This window comes from Pelmatolapia mariae, linkage group LG2 (assembly GCF_036321145.2).
Source record: "Pelmatolapia mariae isolate MD_Pm_ZW linkage group LG2, Pm_UMD_F_2, whole genome shotgun sequence".
Classification (NCBI taxonomy): domain Eukaryota; kingdom Metazoa; phylum Chordata; class Actinopteri; order Cichliformes; family Cichlidae; genus Pelmatolapia; species Pelmatolapia mariae.
In genome coordinates this window covers 3,726,510-3,752,809 of record NC_086228.1, presented here as the reverse complement: position 1 = coordinate 3,752,809, position 26,300 = coordinate 3,726,510, and the positions used below count along the sequence as shown (strand labels likewise).

The 26,300-nt window shown below is 45.3% G+C and overlaps 1 protein-coding gene across 5 annotated transcripts in view; it reads right to left on the bottom strand.

Annotated features, from left to right (window-relative positions):
- Positions 1–26,300, bottom strand: part of ebf1a (EBF transcription factor 1a) — a 55,519-nt gene that overhangs the window by 3,111 nt on the left and 26,108 nt on the right. For 2 of the 5 annotated variants that reach the window (XM_063490493.1, XM_063490485.1), the window contains exons 7-16: positions 22,453–22,534; positions 20,347–20,488; positions 17,842–17,972; positions 15,719–15,845; positions 8,564–8,652; positions 5,138–5,203; positions 4,383–4,545; positions 2,644–2,823; positions 820–1,017; positions 504–572 (exon numbers count right to left, since the gene is read on the bottom strand). In XM_063490493.1, the coding sequence (XP_063346563.1) occupies positions 505–572; positions 820–1,017; positions 2,644–2,823; positions 4,383–4,545; positions 5,138–5,203; positions 8,564–8,652; positions 15,719–15,845; positions 17,842–17,972; positions 20,347–20,488; positions 22,453–22,534 (1,246 nt within the window). In that variant the 3' untranslated portion in view covers position 504. Of the gene's footprint in view, positions 1–503; positions 573–819; positions 1,179–2,643; positions 2,824–4,382; positions 4,546–5,137; positions 5,204–8,563; positions 8,653–15,718; positions 15,846–17,841; positions 17,973–20,346; positions 20,489–22,452; positions 22,535–26,300 lie in introns of those variants that run through there. The other 3 variants (XM_063490501.1, XM_063490509.1, XM_063490519.1) reach the window with 2 other exon arrangements.

Genomic DNA, 26,300 nt, shown 5'->3' with positions numbered 1-26,300 from the left:
GTGCATGTGTGTGTGTGTGCGCGTGTCAGTGTGATCAGAGCATAGTGGCCATTGGCCCTTGGGTCACAGTGGTCAGAGCTCATCAACGCCGACGAAGGAAGTGAGGAAGTGCTTAGCTTGGGGCTCTGATAAAGATTCCCATCCATCATTTCTCTCTCTCAGGATCTCAACACCATACAACATCCTGCCCAGACGAACAGACCCCGTGCCGCATTCGATGGAAATGAGAGAACAGAGTGACCCGTGGTGGCATAACGACCTCCCCTCACACCCTCCCCCCACAGACGCACCAACTAGAGGACGGGCAGGAAGCAGGAAGTGAAAACAGGAAATATAACACATATGGGGTAGCATGATGACTATCTGACAAGTCAAGAATGACAAATAAAAACAGAAACGAGAAGGAAGGGCAGGGCAGGATGGTGCAAATGAGCGGTCTGGGATAGCGTGGAGTGTAAAGCCAAAACGGAGAAAGAGAAAAATGAAAGCGAGGAGTAACATACTTCAGGAGAAGGCCAGGCCCTGCAGAGAGCTGGCTGATGAGTACTTGCTAGAGTCCACAAAAGACTGATCTACGGTGAGGAAGGAGAGTGGAGGGAGGGCCAAGAAAGGGGGAAAAAAAAGGAGTGAAGAGGAGGAAGAAAAAGGAAAATCGAAGGAGTAAAAGTGAGACGTTATCATAAGAGGTGAAGAAAAGCAGGATTAAAGCTTGAGGGTGAACAATTCCTAGCAAATATTTTCACTAAAACTTTTTACTGTGCTCATACTGCAAATTTCAAATTCATCAGCAAGTTAGCGTGAGGCTATTTAGCGGCTTACCTTGCAGGCTGTTAGCATTAGCGCTGGTGCACGTGGGAGGAGGGGAATTCTGGGGTCGAACAACGGGGGCAAATGCGCTCTTCTGCTTGACGGCTGCAGACACCATGTTAGCTGGAGAGAAGGAGAAGATGCCGGAGGAACTGCTGCAGTTGGAGGGCAGGCTGGTCGACGACGCCATCGTCGGGCTGGACGGGACGACTGAGGGAAAGAGAGAGAGACGGGTAGGAAAGGGTGTTTAAGGAAGGGGCGTCATAGGTGTATGTCAGGGAAGAAGGACAGGAAGGGACGACAATGGCAGAAAGGGGGTTAGAGAGAGGGCCGAGGGCAGAGGACAGGCAGACGGGACGAACAGAAGGGGACTGGTCAATGGATGATGGCAGGAGGGGTGACATGTTGGTCTCAGATCAACTGGCTCAGACTTGTTTTGCTACCTGTTGTGCTGTTAAGCAATTATTTGGCAACGAGATTTTCCATATCTTACACAAAAATGTGTTTAGTTGGAAAATGCTGAAAATGGCCTGAGGTCGTTTTTTTCCCCCTTCTGATCAATCTGTTTTGATGACTCATCCTGTGCTCAGGGGGTGATAAACATCTCCTCAGCAACTTTAGGTGCTGTAACCTGTAATTTATTTTCAGGGCAACTTACAAACAAAGCTCCCACACATCTACTTTATCACAGATATTTATGCTAGAGGTTTTAACCAACAAGGTTTAAAAAATTAGAATACATAAGCAATATGCTTGTCCACTGGCTCTTTGCATTTTAACTGCACATTAGGCATCATTCACCACCTTAAAAGCACTCTAAACAGTTGTTAACCATATGTCATGTAATTTAAGGGCTAGATGTGGAATTGTACTTTTGGGACATCCCCTCTGGAATGTTGGATTGAAGATTTCAAATGCAAGATAGAGAAACTTTTTGAACATATTCATATCTAAAAGAGCTTCACGGTGCTTCTGAAATGAAATCAAAAGCTTTGTACAAGATAGCCGTTAGCTGGATTTACTGTGGCCACTGTAATTCACCCTCATGAGAGGCACACACAGCCAAATGACCCAACTCTTCACAATCCAAATCATGTCCTCTGACATCATCCCATCCATCCACTTCTCCCGGGTTTGTCTTTTGTCTGCTAATACACTAAGAGCATTTCCCCCTTCAGTGATTTTACAATCAGCTGAGCCGTATTTCACCTGCCCTGTGATATCTGCCTCTGCCTTTATTGTTGTTATTATCCAACACTTAGCTTTTATGGCTCTTCCTGACAAATCCTTGCAATAAAGTCATAATCCATTTATGAAGGGGCCTAACTAATCAATTAATGAAAATTGGACCTACAAAGGCAGGCCGAGGGGCCATTGATTGAAAGTGTCTGTGTGGGGCCGATGAGCCTGTTAAAATACTTGTTAACACCCAGGAATCAAAGAGCTGAAATGGAATTGCTTCTCTAGCAATTAGTTTATTGATTTAATCAAGAGTCTTTAATGTAGAGGGTGAGTGTGTGTGAGCAGAGGTGGTGGTGGTGTGTGTGTGTGTGTGTGTGTGTGTGTGTGTGTGTGTGTGTTTGCGCGTGTGTGTCGAGGAGGGGTTGGGACGTGCTAGGTGATCTCCTCCCCTGGCCAATAAAGCGGGGATTTGTGTTTGACTCTGCTCTTAAAGAAACAGATGAGCCAGCTGAACTGAAATACTTTCTCCTGTCGTGTCGATTCTTGTTTCCTGCCGTGCTTCTCAGTTCCTCTCAGAGATGTCTTCTGTCATTTACAAAATGCTGATCCCCACCCAAACTTCTTTCAGCTCTAGTATGCACTGTATTTACTCACTAGCATAGGGCGAGTTGCCTGCAGATCCATTGAGGAAGTTGGGCGAGGTGCCCAAGGTTGCCATGCCAGAGTTAGCGTAGCCATTCATGCTAGTGGAGACAGAGCTGTAGCTACTCTGCTGGGGAGTGGAGCTGGGGACATAACCATGAGGGGACACACTGCTTGTACTCCTACTGAAACCTAAGGACAGAGAAAGAAAGGGAGATGGAGAGAGTGTTAGGGGTATAGCAGATGGCAGACATACCAAAACAAGAAAGCCTACATGCAGCTGCTGCTAAATGCTCCTTTTTTCATACTAATGGACATAGCATTACAAGCCAAAAGAAATGTTTTTTTTTTTTGTTGTTTTTTTAGAAAAATCTTAGACAGCATATGGGAGAGAAAAAAAGCAATGAACAGAGTGGAGGAAGAATGATATGAGAGGGATCTAGCTGCAGCCCCCCCCCCCCCCCAACGCCTGAAACAAGAGGACTTTCACCCTGCTGGCTCCTCTTCAGAATTAGATATATTGATAAGGCAATTAACGGTAAAAGGCCTCGGCGGCTCTCTTGTAATTTACAAAGAATGAAGCTAGTATTTCTGACAGGACCTTTCATGCTTTACAGGGGCAGTGAACAGAAGGAGAACAATGTAAAATGGAAGACTATAAATACACACTGATCAGCTACAACACTAAAACCGCTGACGGGCAAAGTGAAAATCATTGTTTCACTGCAGTGTTTTGCTGTGAAGCCTCGGGTACTGCCATTCATGTGACGTGGTAACGCCCACCTGCACATTGCCCTGCAGGACGGTGTGCCCTGCCTGCACATGAATGGTGCCCAATCTGTTCACCCGGCCTTCAAACGCTACAGGATTGAGGAACATCCCTCGTACACGGATGTATCACTCCACATCACAAACTGCCAACATCCCAGTACCAGACACTACAGGGCACCCATGGGTCAGAGCTGCTTTGAAGACACAAAGTGAGCCTACACAATATGTATACAATATACAACATGATAACATAGGTGAGGGAAAAAATGGCTGGAACTGAACATCTGGAATTTCCACTCTCTAGTGTGGGGATGTCAAAACGGATTTTGCTGAGGTGATTCTGGCTCCGGGGCTTTATGTTTGACACCCCTGCTCTAGTGTAACAAAGGCTACTCATCACAAGTGTTGTCTCACTTCTTCACCACTCTGCTCCTCCCTGATTAAGTTCACATTTTCATCTAATATGAGGGTGAAACAAACGATAGGTTAAAAATGTTTCGGGATGAAAATGAAGGGCAGAGGAAGCTTATTGGAATTATTGAGATACATCCAGAGGCTGGTCCATCCACTCTCCTCTGGTTCCCCCGATACATGTGATGAATCACCACTGACTGCACCCACATCTCTCTCTGTCAGACAGGGGCCGACCCCAGTCTAATATACACACCCCTAGGACCCACTCATATTTCTCCATCGTACTCCATCCACGGGTTTCTTTTTCTCCATTCTTCACTCTCTCACCATCTTTCTTTCAAGTTTTCCCCGTTTCTTACTGTCACCTCTCCTCCTCCTGTCCTCCTTTTTCACACTTTCTTATTTGCTCCATGCTCTTAAATCACTATCTCTAAATTTCCCACATGAAAAATAAAATGCCAGTTGCCCCCCCCCTACTGTCATCCCTAAATGGACAACAGCAAATAAACATTTTTGCCTTTTCCCATGACAATAGGCCAGAATTGTTTCCTGGTGCGTTTGCTCACCCTGATTGGCTGTTTGTGCCACCTCTGACCCGGTGAAGGAGTTTACTGCCATCATGCCAGCATGAACAGAGCTGCTGCCAAGACTGGCTAGCTGGTTGTGCCCTCTTGGGACTGTTGTATAGAGGGCCTCCGCGATATCCGCTGCTCGTTTCAGAATCATCTCCTGACGATGAGGAAGAAACAAAAAAAAAAAAAAAAGAGTGGTGGTCAGTAACAGAGAAGAGAAGAGAAGAGAAGAGGGAAAATATACCCTTGATGTTGGCTTTATAGCCTGATAAGAATGCTAGATCTCCACTCAAGATACTGCACGTGTAAATCTAGCAGAGCTGAGTGGTTTTTATCAGTTGTCGCCGGGAGTGGTGGGATTGGTTCAGTAAATGGAGGAAAGGCTCATTAAACAGACTCATCAGATCTTTAGCCTGCCTCTTCCTCCCTGTTTTGCGTTTCCATTCTTCCTCCTTCAGACTCGAGCCTTAATCCCACTCCTCCTCTTCAACTGCCTTCTGCGTTCCCTCTAATCTCATCTCCACCCTCTGCATTGATAAAAAGCTCTAACATAGTCTAGCGTGCATGTTTGTGGGTCCCAGATCTTGCGCGAACACGGCGGGGTGCTACATCGCCAGCAGAGATAAACATCTTTGATGCTGCCACTTGGCCCGAACCACAAACATAATAATGTCTAATAAGAGATATTGCTGTTTGTGTTTTTGTCTGTGTGTGTGTGTGTGTGTGTGTGTGTGTAAGAGAGAGTTTACCTGGTTATTGTGAGGCATCCCGTACAAGGCCTCCACCAGATCTGCCGCTCTCTTTAAAATCACCTCCTGCAATCAAGCGCAGACAGAGGAAGGGGGATTGATCACAAGTGTGGCGGCTCAAAGAGTTCAGTCACTTTTATTACATTTCACTCCTTGCATTATGCTGTGAATGCAGAACAGAGAGAGTGTGAGGGAGAGGAAAGGGGTAGACAGAGGAAGGGAGAGGAAGAGAAATGGGCCCATCCCAGCACTTTGTTACTAGCTGGGCAGTTTGGGAGAGCAGAGGGAAGATACTGTTATCTGTGAATAAAACATGAGCCTATATCTCTCTATCAGTCAACTATCTTCCACATCTTCTCACTCTCTCTCTCTCTCCTCTGTCGCTGATGGATCACGAACCCGCCGCACATGATCACGCATCAATCTCGTTTAACACAACATATCATCAGGTTGACGGCTATACAACTCTCCTCGTCAGCCGGGACACACCCGTCTCCTGCCCTGTATTAACCCTGGTAATGATCCGAGTGAATAGCCCTGTATCCACTTTGTGTGATAAATGTAGAACATCATTGCTCAGGTGAAAACCGCCGAGTAGAATTTCCCACATCAAACATTTATCCTAATGCAGCTTCTCCGCACTCATTTTCCACCGCTTACCACCCTTTCCCTCCTCTCTCTGTCTCTATTCTTTTTTCCTCCCTGAGTGTATGAGTGTGTGACTCCAGGCAGTCTTTATATATATATGTGTGTGTGTGTGTGTGTGTGTGTGTGATGTAGACACCTACAGTCCTACAAAACCCTTTTTAAAAGTTAATGTGCCGGGGCCAGGATATATGCTGGAGGCGCGACAACCAGAAAATTGCAGCCCCCTCCCCTTCAACCTTCTCCTCGTTTCTTTCTCTTCCACTCGCGCACACTCACGCTGTGCGTTATACTCTCCTGAGTGTATCCCTCGCTGTGAACAAGCCCCGGAGCATGTGTGCTCTCTGTTCCGTGACACGCCGCCTTTCAATCAGACCTCATATCGCACACACACACACAAACACACACGAGTGTAACCGCACACGCAGCCATGCACATGTGGAGGCTGTCGAGCACGCCCAGGACATGACGAGAGGGTCAGCAAAGCAATAAAGATTGTAGAGCGCTGTCCGAGGTGCTAAATTCACTCAATAATGGGAGCGCTGCCTCTGTGTTAACCTCCCATTACTAGCACTATCTGGGGGAGGCAGAAAAGGAGGCGAGGGGAGGAGGAGGGTGAGAGCTGGGAAGAGGGGAGACCAGAAAGGAGGCCTGCTTGAGGTGATTGAGAGATGTAGAGGCCCTAGGAAGGTAAGTGGTTCTTTAGTATGTATGCACTGCTCCTCGCTTCCTTCTCTCTGCTTTTCCTCGACGCCCCATGCCTCCCAGGGATTGCTAGATAGTTAGATGGATGGATGAAGGAAAAGGAGAGGAGGAGGAGGAGGAAAAGAAAGCGGGGGAGGAGGAGAAATGAAGGAAGTGCGAGGCATTAGGACACGAACAGATCTGCAGTTGGAGTGTAACGGTGTTCCGGGAGCACACGTGCAACCTCAGTCTCTTTATTTAATTTTTTTTTTTTTGCCCCTCTCTGCACCAGTCATTCTGCTCATTCTCCTTAGGTCTATTATGTGCGTGCATCTCCTCATTTATAATTCACTCTCCCCTCACCTGAGCCTCCGAACTACTTTCACTTGTCCTCCCCCCCCCCCCCCCCCCCCCCCCATTAATCACTCTCTCATGCTCCTGTGCCCTGTCTGTACCTATCAGTCTCTCGTTAGCGAAGGGATCTGTCCAGTAGCTAAACGCGATTAGGCAGCGCTCCAGAGTCATTCTGATAAACAGATAAATGTGGTTAGCGCCGTGCTGCCTCCCTAGCCCTGCTGCTGTAAGGGGAGACCATTTCCTGGGCGCAGGGTCTCTTCCCGTAAAGTCAGGCCCACAGAGACGTCAACAGGAAGGGGAACCTGATCCAGAGCAGAGCCTGGCCTCGTCTGGCAGGGCGGTCACTCATTAGCCAGCCCCAGACCCCCAGCCACACCGCAGCCTTAGCTAAACACCCTGCAGTCTGGCTACCCAGCAGTCCCTGCTCAGTCTGACTGCCTGACTATTCTACAGCACAGTATGGGGCTGTTTTCAGCTGGATCACTGGATCATTATCGCAACATACAGAGATGGAACAGGGGTTGGCATATATCCTGCCTATTCTCTGTACGGTGTATGTGTGTATGTGTATTGGGGGCGGGGCGGGTTCGTCAAAGTGCCAATATATTGGAATATATTATAGTCCCAGTCAGTTGAATCTAGTTTAAAGACCCACCTAAGAACAGCCACACAGAGGCTTGTGCCAAGGTAGCTGTGAATGGACATTTGTAGCTCAAGAAGTTGCCAGCATATGCCCCTCTCCTGCCCCTCTCTAATGATTGAGGCCAACAGTTGAGAGAGAAGCGTGGTCAACAAACTGTTATTACCTCAATAAAGGCACAAATCAATAGAGCTGAAATGAACAACCAGGCCTGCCAGCTACCGCTGTTCATTTAGAAGTGAAAGAGACACCGCCAAGCGAGGGAGAAAGAGGAGGAGAGGAAAAGAGATGGATGGATACAAAGATATTTGGAGAGATACGGGGGGTTGATAGGCTAAAGACCAGAACTCACCGGGACAAGTCTTGTATCCACCAGACATGACACACAGTGAGGACAAGTGATTTCTCTATCTTCCTTCTGCATCTACCTGTGCTCTCCATCTCTGCCTCGTGGTGACGTCCCTCCACTGAGTGTGTGTGTGCGTGCACATGAAGGCATAGAGAAGTCTGTGTGCATTTCTGTGTGTGTGTGTGCTGCATTGTGGATAAGTGTGTGTGTTGGAAGTAATAAAGTCCACCCGGGGTTGACTTCGATCCACTGACCCAGCAGGAGGTAAGACTGGACAGCTATGATGGATCACCTAACCTGCTTCTGCCTCTCTCTTCCTCTCTCTCTCCCCTCAACCTCCTTTCCTCTCTCTCTCTCTCCCTCTCTTTTCCTCTCTCCATCTATCCCCTTTCCTCTTCCCACTTTGCCAGTCCAAATGACCTTATACTCGGTGGAAGGATGAATAGAGTCGCTTGTGCATTCATTGCACAAATAAAGTGTTTGTTTGAACAGAAAATGACCATGAACATGTGGTTAAATGTTTATGTGCATAGTGCATAGTGTCATGTATGGCCTACTGTCTATAGCGCATGGTTTGTTCCTCTGTCTAAGAGGTCATGCTGTCCTTGTGCCATGTATATCCTACATACTATGAAACTCAAGAGGTTTTCAATACATCTTTGTACCAGTGTTACCAAGACAGATTCTTATGAATTTATTGTGCTTGGCAACTAGTGTGAGCAGACACATGAGAGGAGCAGAGGCACTGTACCTTAGGTAATCTCTCTTGATCTCCAGGGTGTCTGGGAATGACCTTCTGTAACCTCTGGAAGCCGTAGTCTATGGTTGGCTCGTTCAGCGCTGAGCAGGAAGTGGAGGGAAGCAGGCAGAGAGAGAGAGAAAAAAAACATTTACAGCTTGATCCTTAATGATGAACACACCTAATGTTCAAAAGCACCAGAGAAGGTACGGCGGGAGAAGCAAGTGACAGCAGACATAACTGAATCCATGAATATTTCAACATTAAACTAACCACGCTGAAAAATGTGGGTGTTCTCTATTAGGTCTGGTGTGTGTCTTTGTTTGCCTGTGATGTAATGAATCTCTCTCTGTCGCCCGCTTTGGTGGTTAATAAAAAGACTGTCAGGAATCAGGGAAAGTGAATGTGTGTGTGTGTGTGTGTGTCCTGTGGTCTTGCGTTGATCAGCGACTAATATAAGCAATTACAGAGCTTGGTTCCAATATAACAAAGGCTTGATCGCTCCAGGGAACAAGCTAAACACACACGCACACACACACACGCACGCACGCACGCACGCACGCACGCACGCACGCACACACACACACACACACACACACACACACACACACACACACAGTCAGATCATCCAGGCAGCAGGGAGAAAGCACTCTCTGCATGCTGTGGTCGTGCTTCGGTAATTGAATATGAGAAGGTTTACCATGAATATTTAAACATTAGAATAAATACAATGAAGATCTGAGGCTTATAGTACAAACACTTCAGAGGAGGATTGTTGGATAAGTGCTCGCTCCACATAATTCATTCCTAATGTACTGTCTCTCCCTCTCCCTCTCCTGTCTTTGCGGGCTGCCTCGGGGGGTCAGGGCACAGTCTTGACAACTTTCCTGCGCTACAGCCTTTAAGACGCTGCTTCCGGACAGAGTTTGAAACAGTAAATGTGCATTTGTATGGAAGAAAAAGAAAAGGCGCCATTACGCGTGAGAATCGCCTGTATACGTCTGTGCTGTCCGTCTGTTTCCCCTGTGGGTCGCAGCTTGGACGTTTCCTGGGGGCTGATGCCCTGCTCGCCTCACATCTGAGCAGCCAGGCTGACTAGGCGGCCCCCAGAAAAAAGGCCCCTAGAGGCTATGAGTACAAGCTGTCCTGCTGGACCTCCAGTGACTTCACCATGGCTCCTCCTGAGCCCGCCCGCTCAAACACACGGAGCGAAAAAAACAGAGCGCGGGAGCGAGAATGGGTGATGCTCTGTTTTGGCAACACAAACGTATTTGGACAGCTCTCCCAGTGGAGTGTTCCAGCGATCCATAAGAGTGAATGAAAGGAAAGGTGAATAGCTAGAAGCAAAGACAGCAAAGAGATGGAAAAGTCGAAGTAGAGATGCCAGAGGCTGGCTCAGCTTACGGAGAATGACACACATTACAGGGCCAGCTGGTTTGCTGATAAAATAAGCCAAAACAATGAGGCGATCACATGCAACAAATAAAGTATGAATTATTTCCGAGGACAAATATTTGACATTACTTCCCTATTCTCTGATCTCTCTAAAGCTTTAAGAAGGATTTGCCCTGGATTAGGCCTTCAGTCTGAGGAGGGGATTGTTCCGACAACATCCTCTCTTTCGTCTCAGAGGCTTTTGTTTTTATGATGAATTTTTTATCAGTTCCCCACAATGTGCCAAATGAGCCTCGAGTGAACAATAGCATAAAAACCCAAGACATACATAGATACCCCTATTACAAATAAAGAGACAATTTTGGTAATTGAGAGAGGAAGTGATATTGTCTCTGCTCGTTTTCAAGGACCATAAACCAGAAGACGAGTATGTGGGGGACAACGCACATCACTAACTACCTGCCTGTGCCTCTTTGGGGATTGTCTTATTTTTTTATGCCCTTATATCCATGCTCAATATCTCACATTTTACACCAAGAATTAATGCTAGAAGAAGAAGAAAAAAAGAAAAAACAACTTTCCAAGTTGGAAAGAGGAGTGGTGTGCTGCTGCCCTCCAGGATTCCAAGCACACTCTCCTATTCAGGTATATTTATAATCCTTAGCTGTCGCTCTCCAGAAGAGCAAATCAAAGCCAGTAAAACATAACTGCCATAAATAAATGAATAGATGAGCAACAGCTCTGGACTGGAGGGATTCACCTAGCAATCACCCACATCAGATCAGATCAATGCTCATGGAAATTTCATGAAGCCTAGAATCCACATCGCTTCATATTTCACTATAATAACCCACAGAGCCGCAGGGGGAGTGTGTACAAAGGGGTGGGTGGGGGGCTAGGGTGAATGGGGGGGGGGAGGGGGTCGGATGGATGTTTGGGGTGCAAAGAGTAGGAGCTCGAGTGGGGAGGGGGGGGGATCAGGGATAATTGAGAGGTCAGAAGAGTGGAGTTGTCCTGGAAACACAGAGCAGGAGGAGGGGAGAACAAGAGCCAGCGTCCAGTTGCCCTGTCTTCTTCTCCTTCTGTGTCACAACACTGTGAGTGTGAGGAGGTGAGTGGGTAGTGTACTTGCAGGGTTAGGTAATTGGCTCTGAGGTTTGATGTTAACACCTTAACAGGCCCTCAGACAGCGGGTAAGGAGCTGATCATATCACAACCTTCTGTTTCTCTCTCTCTCCTCCTCGCTCCTTACTCCTTCGTCTCCCCCTTCCCTCGTCACCCCCCCCCCCCCCCCCCCCCCCCCCCCCCCGTCCGCACAGCCCCCCCCGTCCTTCCCTCCCCTCTGCAGTCTCCAGTGCTCAGGTGTGATCTCATAACCGCTGCCTGGCGATCGATGCCGCCAGTGGCAGGGGGTTCAATAGCCCTGAATTACGGCTTCATTTCTGCTCACCCCCACCACGCCCCACCCTCTTCACACACACACACACACACACACACACACACACACACACACACACACACACACACACACACACACAAGAGCTGCCCGTCCCCCCACCTCCAACACCACCTCTCACACACATACACACACAACACCCCCACCAACTACTCACAATCCAGATCAATACCTTACAATCTAATTTTTATCCATTTTTCCATAAACCCTGAGATTGCGTTTATTTGCAGAATCCGACAAGCTAAATAAAGCATCGCTTGAACATGTCAGGGAGACTAATGCATGGCTGGAAATTCATACACAGAAAACAGATGAGTAGAGCTTTTTGCTCCTAAAGGAGAGGAGAGGCTGAGCCTGAGAGAGGGCTGGAAGGAGGGAAAGAATGTTTGTATGTGTGTGCAGAGAGATTCTACAAATCAATGGAGGTGTGGATACTACTAAAACCTAAGCTCTAATTATCTGTTGCAAAAAAAAAAAAAAGTGCATGTCGACAGTTAACAATACCTGACAGCATGGCTTCTCGCTGGGAGAATGCAAATTCTGAAAAATCCAGATGAAAAGTGTGCGCTTGAATTAAGATATAAGAAAACACGAGAAATCATTTCCTCCGGTGAGCGCCGCTCGTTTCGGCGGGGAACAAAATAATCTACATTCGAAATTCATTTACATCATCATCATGGAGCAGATGCTCCCGTAATAAGAACGGAGCATGCTAAAGAGGCAAGACAAGCCACATGGTGCAGAAAATTAATCTCAATCTCAAATAGAGGTGTGAATTTCCTCGCAGTTAAGACTGCGCGCCGTAAACGGGAATGTATGCAGCTATCTCAGCTGGCCTTGTCTCCAGCTGTAGACCAGCCGTTTTAATCAACAGCAGGCATCCCGCCCAGGCTCAATAAAAGACAGCATTCACAAACAGGAGCAAGACAAGTAATTGACCAGCTCGTGGCTGCACCCCACTTTTATTGCCAGATGACTTCGTGCCACATTCGTGCATCTGTGTGATGTGCGAACGTGCTCATGCGTGCGGCGATCCACGTGTGTATATGAATGTAGACTACGTCTGTCTATGTTAATGTTAAGTTTGTTTATGCAGCAACATGTGCGGGAGATTTTCCCACTGATTATCATGCACGCTTCTCCAAAATTATGATATCAACACAACCAGGATCACATATACTTACAAATTTAAAGCACTCTGGTGATTTGTAATTAAAGCAGTGCTTCTCAGTGTGCATCACCAGCAGATTTCACCACAGTGCGGGACAGTTTAATTAGAGCTAGCACTAACTTTAAACTGCAGACTCTTGTTTGCAGCACTTACCTGTGTCACACTTTTACAATACAGCGTCTGCACTGTATAAAATGAGAGACAACTGACAGTCCTAAAACTAATTTGGAACACACAGGCAGGCGTGCAGAGACGGAGAGAGATGTCAGCAGCAGCTGGTTTAAATTCTGCTCTTGACTTTTGTCTTTTCTCCCCCCCCTTCACTGTTCCCGCGCCTCTTTGCCGCAACTGAGTGATGTTTCCTACACACCTAATCTGCACTGAGCGCTGAAAAACTACCCCTAATGTTTGTGCGTGCGCGGATGCGTGTCTCCGTGCGCGGTGCCAGCCTTAATGTGAGCCAGCAGAGCCTTTTAATATCAGCAGAAGCTGTAGTGGAAGCACTAAGCAGACAAGGCTGCATACTGAGGAGGGAGGGATTGCCTTTTGAACGACAAGGGTGATTCATCAACTCCCCCAATCTATGGCCGGCATCCTTGTGTCACACAAACACACACACACACGAGTACAGGTACACACACATAGGCCGCACTGGTTGGGTATTATCACTTTATGTTGCATGGCGAAAAGAAAAGAGAGAGCTTCCTTGATGAATGTTACAAAGACAGCAATCTAGTAAAAGGTGATACACAACCAAACATGGAGATGCATTTGTACAGGGGGGGTGGGGGGGTGACCTGATAATGAGAGAGAGGGAGAGAGAGCAGAGGAAAGCGAGGGAGATTAGGGAAAGCTCTCAGCCCCAAAGGTGGGTAAGGCAGAGGGCAGAGAGAGGAACAGAAGGGGGATAAGGGGATAAAAAGACAGAGGAAGAGCAGGGAATTAAAAAAAACATTCTTCTATTCTTATCAGTGGATAGCTTAATTGCCTTTGATGAGTCTAATTGGAGCTTTCTGAAGTCTAATGGCACAGGAGTCCTCAGAGACGGCAGAGGACACATTACTGTAATAGCTTCTCTTCGAATTTTCTCTGCACCAAAAGTTCTCGTCTCTTCTTTTTTTTCATTTTGGTGGCGGCTGGTTCTAGAGTATCGATAATGATGCAGAGAAGGGCGGAGGGGATAAACCTATAGGTAGGGCTATGTGGGTAGGTTTGTGTGTGTGTGTCGGGTATGTTTGCAAAGCAGCAGTAGCAGCAGTATTGGGTATGTGTTGACTTAATTAGGTCTGTGAGCTGCTCGCTTTCCTCTCCTCAGCAGAAGTTGATTAGCAATGCCAGCTGTCCCCAATGTAATTCAGAGCGTGCATGTGTGTGTGATCGCGCATGCACATGTAATATAGGAGTATATGCATGTCTGTGAGTGTGGGGATGTGTTGATGTGTGTGTATGTGCCGGCTGCCAGCTGCCACGCAGCGCTGCCAATCCTCCATGATTAGTACCCACTGGCAACTGGGCTCAAACTGGTGCCAAACAGACCCAGGAGGGCAACATGGCCCATGGTAATCCTCCATCCCTCGCTCCCATCTTTTTCCTCTCTCCTCTTTCTCATCCACCTCTCTGTCTCTCCACTCACATCGATTGCTTTTCTGCTCCAAATGCCCTGCTCATCCTCCCCTTCTTTTTTTTTCTTTTTTCCCGCCGCTAAATGTGAGCAGGTTTCCTCCTCACTGGGAGAAAGTAAAATGACAAAAACCTATATTTGAGACGTACAAATGCCCACGGGGGTGGCTGGAATGAAGTGTGTGAAAAGTAGACCTGGGGTCTGTGCCTCGACACAGTTGACTCTGTCACCGCCAGCTCTTGGCACGCGGTACCGCGGCGCATGCGCTCGGCACCCAGCGGATGACCTCTTGCTACCTCTCACCTGTTGAGATTCTTCTATGCGCCTCCACGGAAGCCGAGCACGGAGGGACAGAAAGCGGGGAAAGGATGAATTTGTTCAAAGAAGCTGAGTTTTGAATAAGTGAATGTGACAAGGTGAAAGATTGGAGGACTAGGAAGTGATAGGGCGTTTATGCATGCGGTTGCCACATGTCTGGCACATTAAAAGGCTGCGTATACACATATGCACACCTACACACACTTATACAAACACACACACACATAGCTCTATGGGTTTGGCAGAGTGTGGGCTGTTGGACAGCTCTGGCATGGCAAAGGCTGCCCACCCATCTGCCCTGTGTCTTAGTAATGCAGTTACTTGTCAGCGTGCATGTGTGCGCTTGGACTATGTTCACACTTACGTGCAAACAAACACAGGCATCCTATTGCAGTCTTCCCCACAAGTACACAAAACACAGTCATAGCTGTGACGAATAGGAACACACAAGATGCAGGAAACGCTAGCAATGTGACGCACGCGCGCTGTCTCTCGATTGTGATTTTGTCAAATGTTGGTAATTCCAGCCGGGGCTTACGGCCTAAGTCTATCAGTGGTTGAGATTACAGACAGATTTATGTGATTCACAGTCTCCCAGAGGACCTGTGGCCTTGCATTGGTTAATCACAGCTTCACATTCACTCTCTCTGTGCCGCTCTTCTCGCGGCGCCTTTTTCACTCTGCACCAGTGTGCTCTGATGTAACACTCGAGCTATTCATGCCCCTGTGCTGACCATCAAAAAAAATAAAATAAATAAATAAATATCACACACTCCACACGGACCTCTTCCTTTCTGAATCGTGTCTTCGACAGGGTCAATTCTCAATAATCCCACCAATCAAAAGGTTAAACCTCCTCCTGACCTTCACCTGCTTCATAAAAGAGGGCAAATGCTTTTCCTCCTCTGATCAGCAGGCTTTTTCCACTGAATTATTGAGTTCTGTTATTGAATTTTAAGTTGCTTAACATGCACATTTTTCACCAGAAACCGTCCAGAGAAATGACAGCTTATAAACTGAAAGACAAAACTTTAAGAATACATATATATATATAACAAAAAAGTGAGATTTTTATAAAACTTAAAGTCAGCGTGTGAAGATTTTGATGTGATTATAGCTTTAAATTTATTCTACATGAGTTGTATGTAGAATTGAGAGAAACTGTGAGAAAAGCCAGCAGATTGGTAAATGTTAGTGTAAAGGTACCTGTGTAGATGAAGCGTCCAGGTGTGCCTTTGCAGAACTGTTTGGATTTGTAGGAGAGTGTGACTTCCACCACCCCGGGGATGTGTCTGGGTGGAGTCTGGACGCGGATGGCATGGGGGGTGATGAGCTACAGGAAAAACAGAAAGGCCAGGCAGATTAATGCGATGATACTTCATATCTAAACATGTGCACTGGTGGGGGTGGGGGTATTCTCGGCTCATCTCGGACCTTTCCTCTCTAGCTGTGACTTTTTTTCTTTGTATAATCGGCCTGAAAATGATGCGCTTGGCTACAAGCCCTCAGGTGGCCTCGTAGCCTAAGGCAATGTCACTGTGAGGCTTGGGATGGTTATCAGTGCTGACACGGACTCTGTAAGAGGGGTTCAAAAGCAGTTATCTGTTTATGAATAAAACACACTTTTCCTCTGCGTACGCCTATTGAACAATGCGAGTTAATGTATAATGCGCCTGTCTCTGCCGCCCCTGTCTCCGTGTCTGTCAGCTGAAGCTGCCGTTAGTCACATTAAAGCACAATTGTGTCTTAAACAGGCTCACTTAGTGCGGCTGATGAGCCCGCTCGCCACGCACGTGTGTTCATGCTGAAGGGTCTTTGAAGGAAAACGGTAACAAGACAAAACACAGATGAGACCTCGCTGAGTGCTCGTTTCCTGCACGCTGTAGTGAACGAGCACTCAAAACTAGCAGTGCTCAAAAGCTATCACTGCTGCTGCCAGCACTTTGTGTATGTGCGCATGTATGTGTGCATCTGTGTGTGTGTTGTTCTAACTGTCCTTTTCATTGCTCACTTAGCTAGGCTTTCATTCTAGCATTGTTTGGCCCCACTCACCTCTCAGCGAGATAATATAGGAGCTTTTTATAGAATTATTCCTTTACTAAAGAGAAAGCTGTTTAGTTGCGCTGCTCACTGACCTTCAATTTCACACATAGACTCCATTTACATTTTAGTCATGTAGCAGATGCTCCTTACAAAGGGATTCATACTGTACGATGTGAATATATTTCAAGACAGAAGATAGCACCGTATTAAAAGACAGGAAGAGAGGTGAATAGCAATATGACAGAAGTGAGAACTGACAGAGAGAAATGCAACAATAGCCTTCTATTGAGATTGTTAAATATTTCTAATATGCATTTATAACCCTGCAAACAGTTATTTCTTATAGTATCATTTATTAATCATGACTGCTATTTCAATTAAAAAGCATTTCCAAAAATGCTGGTACTTTGTGTGAAATGCAAACAAAAACAGAATGCTGTGTTTTCCCATTCATTTAAACCCTATATTAATGTAAGAATTGCACAAACATGTGATATGATTTGTTGGAACTAAAAGGATTTACTTTGCTTTGTTGAAAAAAAATCTACACCCATTTCAGATTTTTTTAACACCAGCAACACGTTTTAGAAAAGTTGGGACAGGGACATGTTTACCAATGTGTTGCATCACCTTTTCTTTTAACAACACGATGCAAGTGTTTGGGAACCGAGTAGTTGTGAAAGCCAAATGTTGTCCTGTTCTCGCGTGATGCGGGACTTCAGATGATCAGCACTGCTGAACATGACTCAACAACGACATATGCTTTGTTCTGTTCAAATAAAGGAAAATCGTTTTTAAGGGTTCTGGTTTTTATCCGACAACAGCGTCACACACTGATCCATGTTTTCCTCCAGGTGATTTTTATTTATGTATTTTCACCGGTGCCCAGCTTTTCCATATGCTGGAAACAACTTAACATGCCTCATTTTCAACATTTGATGTAGTTTTGGTGGAATTTAAATAAGGCTATTTGCAGATGGTTGCTCTCTGTTTAGTAATATTGATTTCATGCAGTGTGGGTAACAAGGGTTTATCTGATTATATTATTTGTCTATAAAATAATTACAACATTATCAAAAGTGTGATGCTACAGTGTTACAAGTTTTTTTGCAAAACTTTTGAGCACTTTTAAATCACAATTATGTATTTAATCTAATGTAAAAATAATGGTTCCCAAGTGAAGCATTTAAAAGACTGTTTGCCCACACTGGCTATATAAGAAGTGTACCAAGCCAATAAAAATAAAACAAACAAAAAAACACAAATATGACTAAATTGTGACTAACCTCACTCCAGACCAGCATTGTCCCAAAGATGACCTGTAGGCCGTCAAAGAAGTTGTCCCCGATGATGATGACTGTTGCGCCCCCTGTGGTCCAGCCTTCACTAGGGCTGATGGCTTTGATGCTGGGGGTTGCTGGAAAAAAAAGAAAAAAATATATATATAACAGATTAGATGCTATCCTAATGAAAGCCTAGAAGGTCTTTTGCTATTGGCAGCATGCACAGTCCCCTCTACTTTCCATCTCTCCCTCTCTTTAACACACATGCACACACACATACACATATATCACCTATCGCCTCTCTCCCAGGGGTCGGGGGGTGAGTGAGGAATACTAATCAGAGTGATTATATTCACCCCGTTATTAAACATCACCCCTGCCCCGCATGTGAGGGCAGCGGCGGTGCACTTGTTTTATGACACGTGGCAAAGCGTGCGGGCCTGTAAATGTCAGGTGTGCTCAGTGTCTGATCAAAGGCCATGCGACCGGGGAACACAGCAGAGCCAACAGTAGCTCTGCCCTCTGAATACACTGCCTTCATTAGCCAAACACTTAGCTCTTGCTCAGCTGCCTGTTTCATATATCTGTGTAGTAGCCTGTGTCTCAGAGCACGACCACACGGGCTCCTTCCAGCTTCTGCCCGGTACATTTGTAATGGGTTTTTCTAAGCTCCCAGTGTTTTCCTTTAAAGCATATTCTTTGCATCTTATGGGACAAAGTACGTGGGACCACAACAATAAACAGCATTTTCAATAACTGCCATTCAGTGTGCTTTTTGACCTTATCTCTTGGTGTTATGGACTCGGAGATTACTGGATGTGATTGAAGAAAAGAACAGCATTGGGAAAATACATGTTTATACAAGCTAAATCTCCTCTCCTTAACAGATATGCAGCTTGTCAGACATGCTGTAATTCTGTAAAGCGGCATAATCCACTTTAGACTAGGCTGACTTTTTTCCCCGCAGCCTAGCCTTTGCTCTTTGCCTGACTCCCTGTTCTGTTGATCCTCCCCAACAAGCTGGAATGATATTTAGCCCCCCGATACGCCTGCAGAGATCAGCGTTCACCAAGCAGCAATCTGTGGCCGTAATCATGGCCTAAGATGCCTCCTTTTCACAGCCGCTGATATTATGTGCGCTCGATGTGCATGTGTGTGTTCATGTGTGTATCTGTGTGTGTGTGGATTAACCAGATGGTGGAACGTGAATCCATGTGATAGGATTATACTTTGGGGTGTTCCTCGGTGCCATCTGTTCAACTCTATGCACTGCTCATCTATTACCGCCTGAAATGGGCCCCAAAGTTGCGCATCCTGCACACAAACTGAACCCACACCAGAAAGGGGGGTGGAGGGAGGTAATGGGAAACTACTGTCCTCTTTTTAATGAAAAAAATTATTTCTCTATTCTTTACACTGTTGGGCACTTTTCCCCCATTCTTTCATCACATTTACATTTCTCCCTGTAACCTGTTCTCTTCCTTTTATTCCTCTTGTTCCTCCTTTTTAACTCCCATCACCGGGAAAACTGAAAATCAGAGGGGAAGAAATTCCCAAACAAATCTCTACCACACGAGAAACATCTGTTGGTGTCCTGTGTGCACTCTTCTTTATGTGCAAGATCCAAGCCTCGCTGACGTCTCCAATATGTCTCATCTTTGTGAACTTTTCTAATCATCTGTGAGACCAGTCGCAGGGACAAGTGGTCCACCTTGCCTCTGGAGAATAGTCATTAGAAAGACTTAACCATAACATTCAATCTTAATGCAATCTACTATAGGCCATCATGTAAATCCCCGCTTATTTTTTTGTCATTATCATCCCTGAGGTTGACTTTCCTCAAAGAAAAAAAAATATGTTTCTCTTATTCAATGTCTGGGAAATCGAAATGAGAAAATAACTGGATTAGGGACTTGGGAATCAGTGCAGGCTCCTAAATCATGTGCACATGTCATTATGAAGTATTAAAGGTTTGGGTTTGACTGTGCATGCGGGGGTGTGTATGTATGTGTGTGCAAGGGGCTTTTCAGTATGTGTATGGGTGTGTTTGAAAACCTGAGGGATGGGGAGTGATGGAGGGCTGGAGGATAAAAGCAGGTCTCCGAGGAAATAAAGCCAGTGTTGGCTTTAAGCAGAACAGACCTCATAAGACACATAGTGCTTATGCGAGGCAGAGTAGAAGGCCCAGAGGCAGAGACCTGAGGGGAGCAAGCCACAAGGGAGAGACAAGAGACTCACTAGCTACCACTCACTCCTCTCTTAGCTCGAGTTAGAAACCCTACAAGAGAGGAAAGTGAGAATCCGGGAGGAAACAGGAGAGAGATAAGAAAGAAAGGTTGGAGGGGAGTGGAGTGGGAGACAGAGGAAGGGTTGAGTGTGGAGCCAGACAGGGGGGAAGGGGTTGAGAGAGGGAGGGAGAGGAGTGGAGTCATAGAGAGAGAAATAAAGTGAAGGAGACAAAGAAAGATGGGGAAGAGAGCCGAGGTGTTTTGTTCTTGCTTTAAATACCGTGTTCCAGGTAGGATGGTGTTCCTTCTGACGGGTCCAGCCTCCGAGCTCGGCGCCCGTGTTTTGAGTTATTGTGCACAAACATGTTGTCGGAGACGGCCAGAACGTGACCCTCCACGCTCACCGTAGTCGACACAACCACCTGAGAAAAAGGAAAACCAAAAGAAAGTGAGAAACAAGGGGTTAAAAACAACAAACAGCACCCTGTTGTGGATGCTTACAAATCTTCAGTAATTGAACGCTGTCGTGATTACGCCGGACAAGCATTAGGAGTTCTTGCAAAATCCTATGTGGATTAACTTACTTTCACACTGAAGTAAACATGTTTATACTTCTTTTGTTATATTTACAATTTACCAAACACTTCATGAAGACTGGTTCATATATTTTCTAGGAATAAATGGGTTTTAACATATGAATCACTATTTTTGTAAAGTATATACATTTATTTTAAACATGTAAAAGAATAAAGCACAACTGACATATATGGATATTAAAAAACCCAAATATATTAATCATCTGTATATAAGTAAGTCAAGTTTTATGCTTGAATGTGAGTAGGAAGAAGTATAAACTTATATGACCCTACTACTCCTTCCTGTCTAATGAATGACAGCAATATCTTACTTTCACATGACCTGCCAGTGGCCCATCTACACATACAGGTGCACTCATACATACAACACACATATACAATTATTTATACATACATTCACCTGCGCTATACATATGTGTACCCTGAGATTCACTCCCACCCACACACACACGCTTACACACATTACATAATCTTTAACCCACGTTTAACAAATACTCCTATTTACATTATAATATTTATTCGTATAGTCTCACACGTTCATGACTTTTAGGACTTGTTTTCTTTTATGAACAGTATGTTTTACACTTTTTAAGTTTTACTTCCATTATTTTTTGTCCCAGAGGGGTTAATTTGACATTATTTTGCTTGCTTTACCATATTTGTGGTGCTTGTTTAGTTAAAAAAAACAACAACACTTTGGTCACTTAAGAAAATAGCTGGGAACACACAGTATGTGTTGGTGATGTATTAGCAAACCATAGCCTACAGTTGCCTACTTACACATCCTGTAGACGTGGAGCACTCTCCTTTTGGCTATGCTTTGGTCTCCACCAACCTCTGAGAGAAATGGCATGCTCTTTAGCTGCTAAATATCTCTCTACCTTTACCAGCAGCTCTCTGCACTAGACACATGACACCATTGATCCATAATAGAAATTCATAGGAGAATTCCTTGAATGCATATATGGGGGTTGTTCACATCTGGACATCTATTAGCCAGTTTAGATGCACAAATGCACGTGCAAAGTATTTTGTATTTTTATTATAACATGAATAGTTAAAGTGTAACTTGTTAGGAAAACTTTTAAAAATCGATTCTGATTCACTGGTGATTCTAGACATGCAACACTTATGTCCCTTTGAAATTAAAGTTATTGCTATTTCCTCATTCACTTAGACAGGGGCTTCAAAATAACCACCAAATTTGTTGCCAAGATGGCTGCCAGTGGCGAGCCTTTCTTCCAGAAGGAACAGGAAGTGCGTGCACGGTGGATTCTCAGAGCTTTTTCCCTTAAAGGAGCCAGTGGCTGCCACCAAAAACAAAGCTGTGAGAGCAGTAGGAGTCATCCAAAACTGTAGAGTTGTCAAAGCAAAGAGCAGAAAGATGCTTTGAAGAGCTTTCAGATAGAAAGCTGGGTTTATCATTCCTAACGGGTTCACATCTACTTATCGTTTCAAGAGGCATTTTGCAGCTTTGTTTGTGGCGTTTCCATATGTGGGTTTAGAACTGAACGTTCTTTTGTTGTGATGCTTTTCTCTGAGTCCTCGGGACATTTGTTTGTTAATTCTTTTGTAACTCTCGAACATTTATGCTCTGTGGCTTCTGGACATTTTTACTAGAAAGAGATCTTTTGAATTCTTTCTGTTATTCTTTGAAAGGAAGGAGATTCTGCTGTGGTTGTGTGTGTAGCCTTAAAAGAAAGAAGAAGAAGAAACAGAAGAAACAGACAGAAGTGTTACTCCTGTCCACTATAAACACTGAGCTAGGCATTCAGACAGCTATGTATCACCTGAAAACGCCTCATGTCTCGAGGGTTCCCTGCATTCTTCAGGCAGTTCTGGTTACACTTCAGGAAGAACTTGAGGAAGAACCTGCACGTGCAAAAGAGACAAACAGCAAGAGAACTGAATGAGCTGTTGCAACAGCACCTGTGAGTCACTGAAACAGTGCGAGCTCCCTTCAATAAAACACACAACACAAATAAAACAAATAAAAGAGCAGTGGCAGACAAGGCTCATACACTATCCCACCATCATCCATCAGTTGTTTATGACAAAGGCACTTTTCTATGTAAAAACAGCTCCGGGATATTGAGTAAGATGCTACCTTGTATATCCATCTCTTGGAGCTGCTGTCACAGCTTGCCATAAACTCACCGGGGCAGACGCAGAACCCCCCCACCCAACCACCACCCCACAGCTGCACAGCCGTGTGACGGAGGTTGTGCTGTAGCTACTCTGCAGCATAGTGTTGTCATTCCTGCCTCTCTCAATCTCAGTGTGAGAGACCACATCAACAGCACCTGCCATGCATTATTAATAGGCTGAGATGGCAAGTATGGCTACCCGCATCAATACTTAATGAAGGAGGGAGGGAGGGGAAGGAGAGAGGGGGAGAGAGGGAGGGTCGGAGGAGTAAAGGGGAGAGTTGTGGGGGTGGGCTGAAAAGCAGGAAGGGGGACGGCTGACAATTTATTCCCTAGCCCCACCTCAAGGCTCGAAGCCTGACAACTTCTTCTTTAACTGAACCTACACTACTGTACGTCTCGTCACTCTCCCTTCTGCGCTGTCTGTCTGTCTTAAAAAACAACAACAACAACAAAAACACACAAAAAACACAGAAATCAAATGAGCCGCGAAAATAAACAGCGCCGTGTACAAATAAACAGGAACCCTCAAAAGGGGAAAAATGAAACTACAACACACGCCACCACCACCGACCCCCCCGCCCCCAATCCCCCCCACTCCCTTTGAGGTAGCTCAAAGAAGTGCTGACAGCTGAAACTGCTTACAATACAGATCTCGACCAGCCAGTGAGAGAATCACTCCTTTGCTCAGCTTTTCTTTCATATGTCTTATTTTCTCCCCTCTGTTCATTTGTTATGGCTAGGATTCTGCACTGGGCAGCGCGTTTGGAGCCAACCGCCTCAGATATAATCATGCACGACTGAGCGCATCACACACACACACACACGGGCACACACAGACACACATACAGAAACATGTCAAGAGAAACACTGTAAGTAGCAGCGTGCCTTGGACAATTGCTTCATCTAGGGGTACGAAAAAAAGAGAGAGAGAAAGAAGCAAAGAAGATAAATGGACAAGCTGGAGTTATGTCTCATTCCAAGGGCCAGCCTACTGCTGTGTGCATTATAAGCATCTGATGTAACACAAGAACTCGTGAATTTATCCCTGACAACTTTTAAATGCGTGACAGCTGGTTAGTGGTAGATGCTCCTCTTGAAGCAAAAGAAGAAGAAGAAAAAAAGACTCTTATATGCTCTCAATAACAAACTGTCTTTCTCTGATGCTCTGTTTTATTCTTTGGCTTTGTTTGTGCTCTGATTTACAGTCTCGCTGGCTCGAGCAGCCAAATCGAAATGAGAAGGGGAGGGGAGAAAAAGAGGGGAAAAAACAGAGAAGGAGGCAAAAAGTGAGAGGAGAAACTGATAGAAACATAGACAGAGAGACGAGGTAGACAGTATGTGAAATCTGAAAGGAGAGACAGACCACCCTCCTGTATATTTTAGAAGCTGTAGGCCAATATCTCAATAATTCATGAAGCAGAGAGATGGAGTCCCCCCCCCCCCCTTTTTTTACAGTGGCTGTTAGACCCCACAGACTGAGGGTCTCCCAACTTTCTTATCTCCTCGAGGTCAGGGAGCAGCCTCACAGACAGCTGTGGCCTACCTCCACTTGTCCAACATACTCCACCTTCCTAGCTGCGCCTCCTGTTTAATTCATCGATTCTACGCTTTCTCCAACTGCCCTCCTCCTCCTCCTCTTGCTCCGCTATTCATGACAGATAGATGATGGATAAGTGGAAGGAGAAAAGTTAGGGTCAGCCGAGTCAGAGGTGACAAAATCAGAGGGTTAAATATTAGAGTTTGGAGGAGGGGGTTGGGTTGCTCCTGAAACAGAGCGAGAGAAAGTCAGCGTGCCTCATATGCTGCTCTATATGTCAGCATGCGGATCTCCCACAATCGCGCATCGTCTGATTCATTATTTACATGACTTAAGGTGTCTCGAGTCAGCCGTGTGGAAACATTACAAAACTGCAGCGAGCTGGTTCCTCTGTGCTCCATCTCGTCTCCCAGGGAGAGCCGAGGGGACTGGAATCACCACTGGCACACATTTACATGGATCAACAGAGTGTGGGTGTGTGCTGTAGGAGTGGGGGGTGGATATGCATTAGCAAGGAGATTACCATACGGATTTATGGATAATCTGATTGACAGCTGACCGGTAAATATGGACAGATAGCCTGTAATTCTCTCATTTGCTCGATTCAGCTCCCTATTATACTGTTTTCTTTGCTTTTTGATCAATAGGGGACCCATTTGATGTTTAACAATTGTTGCTTCTCACTCTCTCCATGCACATGGCGGCGTGTGAGAGTAGTTTGGTCCAAGAAAATGGGAACACCAAGCAAAATAATCATGGTCACATTACATCTTATCAGGCTCAGGACCCACACAGTCAGTCCTACGAAAGTCAGTATCTTTAATTCTTTACTTTTTTACTATAGGGAGACGTAGGGGAATGTAGTTGTATAAGATTTATAGAAAATATTGAAACGAATAAGCTGAACGCCGAAAAGCACTTGGAAAACCTGACAACTCATTTGTGTGTGTGTTTGGGGATTTTGCCTCCTTACTTCTGTATTTATATTCCTCAGGCCAGCATATGATGTTTTTTAAGTCTTACACATAGTAAATGAAAAAATAAAACAGCATCTTCTCTGAAGACATCAATTTTCAGTTGCTTTACACGCACCCTTGTCTCCCGCGCACGGTCGTGCTTCGATTACAGCCTCCCTCTACCTTGTTTGTATTTGAAACTCTTGTGGTTTTCAGCTGTTTTACTGTGCAGACTCCACAGCTACAAATATTACCGGTGCAAATTGCTGCGCCGGCTGGATTAAATGAAATAAAACCATTTTGCTTTCACGTAATTACCCCCCCTCCAAATCTAGAAATGGCTGTGGAAGTGAATTTGTGAAAATAACTGCTTGGCCTCTTGAAGCCTCATGGCATAAATTTGTAAAAGCAGAAAAAAACCCCTGAACGAATAAACACACGCAGCCAGTCGGCGTAGTAATTTAATGATCTCACACTTTCATCATATCATAAGGGGCATTATTTGTCACTTTGGAGCAATTAAACACAAACTCACCCTCTGCCCATAAAAAACAAAACAAGGAAAAGCAATTATAACACAACTTTTAAGTAATCCCTGTAGCATCTAAATATTATTACTGTGGTGATAAAGATTGTCTAAGTGATTAGCTAACAGCAATGAAGCCTCCGAGGGACAATGCTGTTATATTTTCTAATAATTTTGCCACATTAGCCACAAATGAGGTAAAGAGTTGTTTTCCTTGTCAAATCTAACACAGATAACTTTGGAACTCTGGGTTTTTTATCTTCCTCCGCAGCTCTGGTTTATTTATCTTTTCCACCTTTTGTTGGACATCTCTTTGCCGTTTCTTTCTCCCTCGCCCCTCCTCATGCTGCTCTCTCTCTCTCTCTCTCTCTCTGTTTTGTTCTGATGCTGATGCGCTGTAAAAATGGCTGCGGGTGATACCATAACTCAGCCCTCTCCTCTCCCTCCATCCATTTCTGCTGTACAGATC